Here is a 10,457-nt window from a genome sequence, read left to right as displayed (position 1 = left end):
TGATTGTTTAACAGTTAAATTCCATGTATCAGCACAGGCCCTTCTGGTATCAGCGGGCGGGGGCCCGGGGAGAGGGGCCCAGCACACTGGGAAAGTCTCAGGAAGGCTTGCCTCCCCCAGTAATCTGTCTTGGTCCTTCCCTGGTCCATGGGCTCTGTTGACTGCATCTGCGCTTACCCAGAGAGCTCACATCGCATCGTCTTCCCCCTGCTACCACCCCTCTGGCCTGATCTGGGGGTACCCAGAGTTGGGCTCGCTAAGGTCAGAGCCACCTTCCCAAGGGACCAGGATTGTATCTGGGTAACAGTAATGACAGGAGTCCTTACATCCTACTGGCGACAGGTCCAGGCAACCAAAGGTACAAAACCTACAAGAACTTAATAGGAACTCTGAGAGGGCATTCTGAGCTCCCTGCCATACAAAACAAAGTATCTAGTCATAAGTCAAGCTCAGTGAGGGAGAAAGGTCTGTCTATATCCTGAAAGTTGGGAGAAACCCAGAGAGGGTGTGGGAGAACCATGGGATGTATGAGACTTTAAAGTGCGCAGAGAAGGGGTGAGGCCCACGCGCTGGGAAACGCCAATGCTTCCAGGATGAGTGAAAAGAGTCCCACCTGCAGACCAAGAGGGAAGGAACATGGAGGGAGGGCCTGGAGGCAGCCAGGAGAGCATGGTGTCCCGGAGGCCAAAGTAGAGGAATGTTTCAAGGCGCTGGGTCAGGGGGTTAAATGCTGCAGAGCATTAGCTAGGAAAGGAAAAGCATCCTCTGGATTTGGCAATTAGGCAATCGCCTGGGGCACCTTGCCCAAAGCAATCTTTTAAAAAATACTCCTTTACTATTTATTTAATTTTCAACTACAGTCCACCATCAACATCATTCTGTATCAGCACAGCAGTCAGACAATCGTTTACTTTACAAAGGGGTCCCCCTGACAGCCCCCCACTCTGAACACGCCCGATCTCATCTGATTTCGGAAGCGAAGCAAGGTCAGGCCGGGTGAGTGCTTGGATGGGAGGCCACAGGCAATTGCAGTAGCCTATTGGAGGAAGAAGACGGGCACTTGGGCTCGGGGCCAGCAGATTTCCGTTCCACCCCGCTGCTCTCTGGAAGAGAACAGATGTGGGCGCTCGAGTGTGGATGACAGCTGCTGTCTGTCATGGGCATGGGGAACGGAAAGCCAGTTTGCAGCAAGAGAAAAAGTAGAAGCCGAGGCTCCAAGAGGAAGAAGAAAGAACTCCCTACAGGTCTCCCTTCCTCGGCGCCAGGTGGTTCCTGAGGCCCCTGGGTTCTGCGGGAGCTCAGCATCCTCATGTAGTATCCCCGTTCTGCTCACTGACGCCCAGGGGGGTTCTGTGGCTGCCACTCAAGAGAGTTGTAACTCACAGGCCATGTCACTTGACTGGCTAACTGAGAGGGGCGCGGGAGTGGGGGTTACCCTTGAGAGGGATCTTGATGGAGAAACAGACGTCTGCTGGGTAGCAAGGGGGACATTCCAGGGAGTGGCATGGCATACACAGAGGCAAGGGGTCTCAAAGAGCCAAATATGTTTCCAGGGGAATTGGGTGTGGATCCCTATAAAGCAGTGGTTCTCAACCTTCTGGCCCTTTAAATACAGTTCCTCATGTTGTGACCCAACCATAACATTATTTTCGTTGCTACTTCATAACTGTAATGTTGCTACTGTTATGAATCGTAATGTAAATATCTGATATGCAGGATGGTCTTAGGCGACCCCTGTGAAAGGGTCGTTCGACTGCCAAAGGGGTCGCGACCCATAGGTTGAGAACCGCTGCTATAAAGGCTGTTACAATTTCAAATCAAAACCAAGGAGGTGTTCTTATATAGCCTTGTAAGGCATGTATACCATTGGTAATCCCAACAATTATGACAACCGTTAACATGTTGAGTGCTTATAATGAGTTATTTGTGCAAACTGTTAATATCCCCATTTTACAGGTGAGGAAATTGAGGATGGGAGGGGTCACACGCCTAGGATTCAGACCGACTTACCAGAGGTCACATGGCTAATGAGTTGCTGATGCTTAATTGGACCTCAGATCCTGAAACCAGGATCTGTTGCCTCAAAGTATTTTTTACCTGAAAATTCATCCATGGGTTTTGCCTTTTTAAAAGGGTAAGAATTGGGAAGAATCATAGCTACTCCCTCGAAGCGGGCAGGCTTTGCTTGTTCTGTAGCTGACTTGTGTTCTCTGTAGGGAAATTAGTATAGACCCCAACGCCTCCGGCAATGCTCCCTGCACAGAGAACCCATTTGCTTCTTCAGCCACTCAGCAAAGGTATTCTCGCATTATTGCTCATCAGGCCTGTGGCACTGGAGGGCGTGTGTGTGTGTGTGTGTGTGTGTGTGTGTGTGTGTGTGATTCCCTTGTTCATTCATATGACAAATACTTGCTGGGCTCCAATTTAGTGCCAGGGACTGTGCCAGGTGCAGAGATTAGAGGTGAATTAGACAGAGCTCCATGTCCCCTTGGAGCTCAGTGCAGAGGCAGGCGGTACACAGGAACAACAAAGTCATTTCAGATAGTGACAGGGTCCTGATAGAAATAGGGTGACCTGAGACGAGTGACAGGACAGGCGGCCGCTTTAGAGTGGGTGCTGGGAGGCCTTTCTGATGAGCTGACACTGAGCTAAGGGTGGACAAGAAGGCCGCGAGCATGTGAATATCTGGAAAAAAAACCCCCACTTGCCCGTTTTCATGAACAGAGAAAAGGCCCGGTGGCCGGAGAAAGGGGAAGGTGGTACAAGTTGAGCTCGGTGAGGGGGGACAGGGGTCAAGTCATGTAAGACCTTGTAGACCACGGTCATGTTCAAACCAGTTTCTGTAGAAAGGCATGTAGGTGGGCAGGGGCGACATAGGGGGGTTTTCAGGAAGCCTGCAGAGAGAGCTGGTCCCAGAGCCCATTCATGGAAATACCCTAGTGGGTGAGGGGCGTGGCCCGAGGCTTTCCCTTTAGCCAATCAGAGGCTGGGGGCGGGGCCAGCCAGGGGCCAGCGACCTCTCCAGCCCACTTGCTCCTGGTATTTCTCCAAGGTTGTCTTATTCTTCAGTCAAGAGTAAGTCATCTATTGCATAGGTGATTGACAAGGTTAGGCTGTGACTTAGGCTTCCTCTGGGGACAGATTGGAGGGAAGGGGATTGGATAAAATCTCTAGGAATGGCTTTGACTGACAGCATGAAGGCTTTGGGTTAGCCATGCTTTTGGCCCCAGTTTTGCTAGTAACTAGTCCAGGAGTGGTACAGGAGTCCCCTCCCCTTCCTGGGCCTTTATCTGTGAAGAAGGGACCCTGGGGAGGTGGTGAGAAGGGCGGTGAGGTGATTTGTAAGGGTTCTTCCTGCTGAAAAGGCCTTATATTACCAGGTGTGATCTGAAAGTACAAGATAGAGTTGACTAAATTAACTCAGCTTTGTTAGTATCATAGATGTGCTCTTACTGGCTGCTTAAAGAGAAAACATATTTGTCTATGACAGTAAGATGGCTCAAAACCAATAAAACATATTACTTTGAAATAATTATTCACTGTAAACAAAGTGGAATCACACCTCAACAAGATCTTATTTGACAACATTTAACCTAGATTGAGTGCCTCCTCTGTACCTGGCTCAGTTCTAGGCTCAGGGATACAGAAATACAGGAAAAATGGATGCTGAAGGGACTTACCTTCCACTTGAGCATTTAGATGTTCTATGTGGGTGTGTATGTGTCTAGATTTTTTTAATCTGCAATTTTGTAAATGTAGAGGAATAGGAATTAGATTAATTTTCTAAGCACCACCCAGGGAAACCATGCACGTGTCTCACCATCTGTGATTTAGCCAATGAACTAATGAAATTCCGTGGCTCCAAATTGCAAATAAGAATTTCTGTAGGCCCTGGCTGGGTGGCTCAGTTGGTTGGAGTGTTGTCCTCATACAACAAAAGTTTGGGGGTTCGATTCCCAGTCAGAGCACATACCTAGGTTGTGGGTTAGATTCCCCGTTGGGGCATGTACAGGAGGCAACCTATGATGTTTCTCTCTCTCTCTCTCTCTCTCTTTCTCTCTCTCTCTCCTCTCTCCTCTCCTCCTCTTCCTCCTCCTCCTCCGCCTCTGCCTCCTCCTCCTCCTCCTCCTCCTCCTCCTCCTCCTCCTTTCTCAAGTCAATAAACATATCCCTGGCTTAGGATAAAAGAAGAAGAATTTCCGTGGCCCCTTTCGGGAATAGCTGTCTGGGTAATGTGTATAAGGGGTAAATGCACACCCGTGAGGAACGGTTTATACCTTAGTTTGATCACAGCCCTGCTTTCCTTTTACACTTGGAAATTCAGTCGCCAGGGCTTCATCGGTTTTATCAACAGCAGAGAGGAGGCACCCAGGAGGCAGACTGCATTTCCAGCTCATACATACAGTGTGGACGTGCTGCAGTTCTCCCGAGAACTGGGTGCTCTTTGCGGACCCTCAGCGGGCATGGGGAGGCAGGCCCTACCCTCCTGCTCTGTGCTGGGGAAGGACAGGCAAGGATGAAAAGCTGTGACAGGTCACAAGTCTGGGCTGTCTCCACCTGCCACTGGGCCGCTGCATGTGGTCGTTTAAACAGTGGACACATTTAACAATCTGTGGGTTTGGAAGCTCGCATGCCCTGTGTTGTCCCACGAGCACTCTGTGGGTCTCGATGTTGTTTCAGTTCCTCTGGGAACTGGAATGCCTGTGTAGTCAGGGCAATTGCTGAGGTTCCCTGAGACCTTTTTCAAGAAATCCAGGGTGTCACAACTATTTTAACACCCAGACATGCTGTGCCTTTCCCCCTCGCATTCTCTCTGGAGCTTTCCGGAGGCTGCGTGGTCTGTGTGACATGGCAGCAGATGGCAGAAGCAGCCTCGAGAACCCAGCTGTCTACCATTAAGCCAGACGTGAGAGAGATTTGCAAAACTGTGAAACAAATCGAGACTCTTCTGCAAACGTGTTAACATAAATAACATTTTAATGAACACGTTTCCCATAAAAGATCCTCTACCCTTAGGTTCTGTGCTTGCAGATGAAAGGAAATGAGCCAGAACTGGTCCACACTATGAATAAATCATTGTACCAGTCAATCAATCAATCCCTCTCCCAGGGGGTCTGGATTCCGGCTGAAACTCCCTCTCACGTCAAGTTACCTCCTCTCTGGGCCCCCTGGAACCAGATGGCTCCCAAAGGGCCCCCTGGTTTCAGCTATGATGCTTTCGAGCATCTTCTCACATCAGACCTGGGAGCTCCCCTCAGTGGGACCTGTTTCCCTCGCTGCTGTCCAGTGGACCAGGATCCGTATCCACCCAGAAGCACGGCAGGGACATCAGATGAGACAGTGAATGTGGACGTGTTGTGAAAGCTGAAATTTACCCACACTGGGCCTACATAAATTTGAATAAAGGCCTAAGACGCTGAGCAGAAATATGGGCACAGCATACAAAAGAGGAGACAAAATCTGAAATGGGACACTCATCAAAAGTATTCTGAGATTTTATTAATTTATATCTATCGAAGAAAACCCTATATGCAACTCTCTGCACACAAATCTCAGAAGACCAGAAGCCGTACATCCCAATGGCATGGGCTCAGGAATTTATGACTCCCTATTTAAAACACAGTAGATTGTCTCTTGATTCTAAAAAAATAACATATGGTTATTGTAGAAAATTTGAGAACCAAGGGGAAGCACAAAGAAGAAAATTAAAACCACCCGTAATTCTACCACCCAGATAATAACTGTTAACATTTTTTGTTGTATTTCTTCTATGCTTTCAAAAACACCTCAAACCCTTATGTGTTTTATATATATGATTGATATCACACTAAATATACAGTTTGGGGTTTTGCCTTTTTTCACTTACCATCCCTTTGGGAACATTTCCCCAGGACATTACAAATTCTTTGTAAATATGAGAGTAATGGCCACTCCAGGTGTGCCCCACACCTGAGGACTGGGCACCATGCTATCTGCATGGGAGAATGAAGGTGGCACAAGAAAAGGAGGTGCCAGCCTGGCCGGCGTGGGTCAGGGGTTGAGCATCAACCTATGAACCCGGAGGTCACTATTCGATTCCCAGTCAGGGCACATGCCCGGGTTGTGGCCTCGATCCCTAGTGTGGGGCGTGCAGGAGGCAGACAATCAATGATTCTCATCACTGATGTTTCTATCTTTCTCCCTTTCCCTTCCTCTCTGAAATCAATAAAAATATTTCAAGAAAGGCAAGAAAAGGAAGTGCTGGCACTACTAATCTCCAACATTGATAAACTGGGGGCTGGATTCCTTCTGTAGGAGGGAGTTCCCACTCTCAGCGGGCCCCTTCTAAAAGTGGGGAGTCGCCTGCTTCATTGGAGGGCATGCTGATGGATTTCCACTCATCGGAGATCAGACCTGACCAAGGTCAGTGTCAGGAGGCTCTGACACGAAGGCCAGCAGGACAGAAAGCATTTCTGAACTGATTCTGTCAGTGAGCAGAAAACACGCTTCTATTCGCTCCCTGCTAGTTACACTTTTTCGGGCGCACAGGTTAGCAGCAGTCAGGGTAAGAAACTGCTTTGAGCTTTTAGCTCCTTGGCTGAGCGAGGGTGTCAAAAATCAAAATCAAATGACAAAACAAGAAATCACCCCGGGATAGTTGGTAAATATAGCACTTTAAAGTCACCTGGGGCCTTCATATTACCAGGGGTCCCCATCTTTGCTGGGGTGTTCATGTGGGTGTGGAACTGGCAAAAAGGAGAGAGAGAAGAAAAAGGGGTAGGGCGGGGAGGAGACACCCCAAGTGTCCTTCTGTGAGAACCGGGTTTTCAACTTCCAAGGGCTCCCAGCTTTCTTCCTCTGGAGAGCGCGATTACATCATGGGGTAGGCGATGACAAAATAGTTAAGCTCTGAATCGATCAGCTTTCTGTACTTCCGGTAAATTTCCCGCAGCGTCCTGTCCTCTTCATTTGTCTCATATCTGTTTGTATAAATCCTCACCTGTGCCAACAGAGAAACACAGCCGTGCACACACCGCGACTGCATCATGCAGGCACTGAAAACAGTCTGAATGATGTGCACGCACCATTGTTGGCAGAATCAGGAAGAACCCAAACCAGGGTCCCTTGGGTGAAATAGTGGAAATTCACTCAGGTGGTAGGACTGCCCCCACTCCTGCCTCGTCTCTGACGTTTCTCCCGGAGCAGAAGCAGCTGGACGCCTGCCCCGTGGGGCCTGGATGCCCGTTCCACCCCGGGGGGCTCTTACCTTGAGTGTGCGCAGGGCACACTGTCCTTCTTCCTGACTCTTCAGGATCCGATCCACGAACTTCACATCAAGGAAAGCCCAGATTTTGAAGTAAAACAACTTTCTGCAGGATAAGATGAGGAGGTGCAGCTCCTTGTCGAGCGACTCGTGGTTGTTGTTGAACTCAAAAGTTAATTTCTGGAAAAGCACCAAAGGGGAAGACGTACATGGGCAGAGGTGCCGGAACGGGCTGGGTCATTCCTAACATTCCCATGACCTGACCTCTGGCCTGATAGCCGTGCTGGTTCGAGGGCTTTCGACAAGATGCCCTGGACATGAAGGTGACATCACGGAGGAAGAGATCTGGAGATGAAGGCGGCCTCTTGCAAATTTGAAAACCTTGGAGTTTGGAGGCCATGTATTTGGAATCCAGAGACCAAGGTCCTGGTGGACGGGCCAGGTGACTGTGGCCACCAAACCTCAAGTTCTTTTGTGGCACGAAGGATAATAATGCTGTCTGCCTGCCCACTTGAGGGCGACGTGAGTCTCAGATGAGCTATGAGCATCCCGCAGTCCCTCACTGTCAGTAGAGGTATTTATAACTATTAATGTCAATCGTCACAACCTACTGTGAGTGAGGGCCTTAGGAGGGACAACATGATCCTGATTTTATAGATGGGGAGCTGCCAGATTACAGAACCGCCCACCCCTCTGAGCCCTTCAGTGACTTGGGTCAAATCTGGCTTTCTGTTTAGTTTGAAGTCACACTGTTTCCTAGCTCTCAGACCCTGAGGGAAGAGAGGAAGGGGCTGCAGACCTGCTATTCACCTGTAGATGCACCTTCTTATAAACATTTGTTTTAATACTCACCCAAGGATATGTTTTTTTTTTTTTTTAATTGATATCTTTTTTTTTTTCAAGAGAGAGAAACATTGGTTGGCTGCCTGCCATATGTGCCCTGACTGGGGACTGAACCTGCAACCTGATGTGCCCTGACAGGGAATCGAACTCCCAACCTTTTGGTGTCTGGGATGAAGCCCCCACCAACTGAGCCACCTGGATGCACCTTTCTGATCAGGCCTCACATCTCTGAGCCGGGGACACAGGGGTTTTCCTTGGCTGATATTCAACCAGAACATCCCTGTGTTCCATGTGCAGGAAGTGAGCAGCCCCTTCTGTTGTCTGCTGGGATTTTATGGGGCCAGGAGGCTTAGCTTTGTCACATTTCCCAGAACCTCAATTGAAGAGCGAGGGGGTGTGTACGAGCCCAGCCAAGAGCCGGCAGCAGTAGCCTTTCCTGTGGGGAGGCCAGTAACCTGGGTGCAGTCACCCCTCAAAGCCTCCCCACCCTCGGGTGATACCTACCTGCAGAGTGTGCCGGAAGGTGGGCAGCAGATCCAGCAGAGTGGGCCGCATGGACCAGTCCGGGTCACTGAAATAGCAGCTTCTCAGACTGATGCTCCTGACGGGGATCTCCTGCAAGAGGATCCGGACCAAGCGCTCGTACTTCATGACCCGCTCAAAGAAGAAGTTCACCTTCAGGTTGACAGCCTGCCTGGCCAGCTTGGCCCAGGACATGCCCCAGATGACCTGGCCGTGGGGGTCATGGATGTGGCATTTGATGTTCATGGTCCAGAGGGTGCTGGCATTGTTCTCACACAAGTTCTCGAGCAGCTCGTCGGAGATGCAGTTGTAGTTCAGGGTCAGGGACGCCAGGTTTTGGAACGTGGCCATGGTCTTGTTGAACTGGGGGCTGCTGTAGACAGCGAGGTGATGGCTGAAGAAGTCCTCGATGTTGAGCTCTGTCGCCATACTCTCATTCCTCAGGTAGCTCAGGGAGTTGAGAACGTGGCAGCCTTGCTCCACCGTCAGCCTGGCCCCTTTCAGGTTGAGATAATCCAGGTGTTTGCCCATTTTCTTTAAGAAGAAGCTCAAGCTTTTGATGAACGAGCTCCTGATGCTGTGCCTCCAGACCAGGCGGTCCAGCTCCAGGTGCTGGATGGAAAGAGACTTCAGGCGGTTGTTACTCTTGCCCAGACTCGAAAGAAGGCCTCGCATGGTGACCTGGAACTTCTTGGTCAAGACAGCGTTGTAAGGATTCAGGAATTTGATCTCCAGGTGCTCTAGGTAACGACCAAATTTCTTAACATACCAAAGAGCTGACTCGAATTCTGAGGCGTGTACCCTGGAAGGTCTCCCACTGAACGTGATGGTCCTGTATCGCCAGAGGTCAGCCGAATACATCATCTGGTTCCATTTCCTGCAGACAAGGGCCGCCCTGGACCTGTCCCTGTCTCCCAGCCACCAGAAAACACGACGCAGGCACACATCGGGCAGGGTGGCCCAGCAGCTCTGGTCTTCGGGCTGGATCTGTTGGCTTTCTTCGTCCATCAAGGAACCGAGATGTCCAGTGCAGCTGCGTGGTAGGCAGGGCTTCCAAAAATGAGCAAAGGAAAGCAATCACTCGTTTTCTGTGGGGAGTAAAAGGGACGAGCCATTACCTGTTACCTGCCAAATAGAAATTAAACCCAATTGAATGAACTTGCACCACGGCCCCCTGTGGAGTAGGCACTGTGCTGGTGCAGGTGGTGCAAAGATGAAGTCACCATACAGTCCACACCACAGGAGTCACAGCCCATCAGGGGTCTCTCAGGGACACAGGCCAGCACGCAATTACAGCAGCATGGGAGAAGTGAGAAGGTTCAGATGTATTCATGGTGCAGGGTAGCACACACAGAAGGTGACTAACTGTCTGGCTGGGTAAGGAGTAAGGAGAGCAGGCTTGATGTCTAAGGAATGATGTCTGAGCTGGGTGCTGCAGGGTGAGTGGGATTTGCAAGGCTGACCAGGTTGGCCTAGTGGTAGCGGTGGAAGAGCTGAAGGTTTCCGTGTAGAGGGGACCATGTGTGTACAGCCACCAAACTGAATGTACATGTGTTCACACTCAGGGAGCTACACATTGTATGGATCTTAACTTGAAAGGGGAAGGGAGTGATGGAACTGGAGCTGGAGTAGACGGAGGTGCTGGGTGGAGGGGTTCTGGGGGATGTGATAAAGGCTGTGTCCCAGAGGCCAGCGTCCCCACTGTCCCCTCTCCCGGTACTTTGGAATCCTGATGTGGCCAGGCCCTTTCTATGGATGAGAATCACTGTGTTGAGCTATATTGTTGATGACTGTGTTATATTCAAAAGGCGTAGTAGCAGAACAAGGATGAAGAACCTCCATGAGGTCA

General features: G+C 50.1%; 1 protein-coding gene across 1 annotated transcript; it reads right to left on the bottom strand.

The window, feature by feature from the left end:
* Positions 1-6,617: 6,617 nt before the first annotated feature.
* On the bottom strand, positions 6,618-9,616 carry FBXO39 (F-box protein 39). The gene is made up of 3 exons (XM_070394756.1): positions 8,591-9,616; positions 7,247-7,423; positions 6,618-6,979 (listed from the first exon to the last, which is right to left on the bottom strand). The coding sequence occupies exons 1-3, from the start codon at positions 9,614-9,616 to the stop codon at positions 6,851-6,853; spliced, it is 1,332 nt and encodes a 443-aa protein (XP_070250857.1). The 3' UTR covers positions 6,618-6,850.
* Between the last annotated feature and the right edge of the window lie 841 nt (positions 9,617-10,457).

This window comes from Myotis yumanensis, unplaced genomic scaffold (assembly GCF_028538775.1).
Source record: "Myotis yumanensis isolate MYYU_CA2020_CCGP unplaced genomic scaffold, mMyoYum1.0.hap1 SCAF_16, whole genome shotgun sequence".
Taxonomy (NCBI): Eukaryota; Metazoa; Chordata; class Mammalia; order Chiroptera; family Vespertilionidae; genus Myotis; species Myotis yumanensis.
The sequence above is the reverse complement of the archived record's forward strand: the minus strand, read 5'-3'. Positions and strand labels throughout refer to the sequence as shown.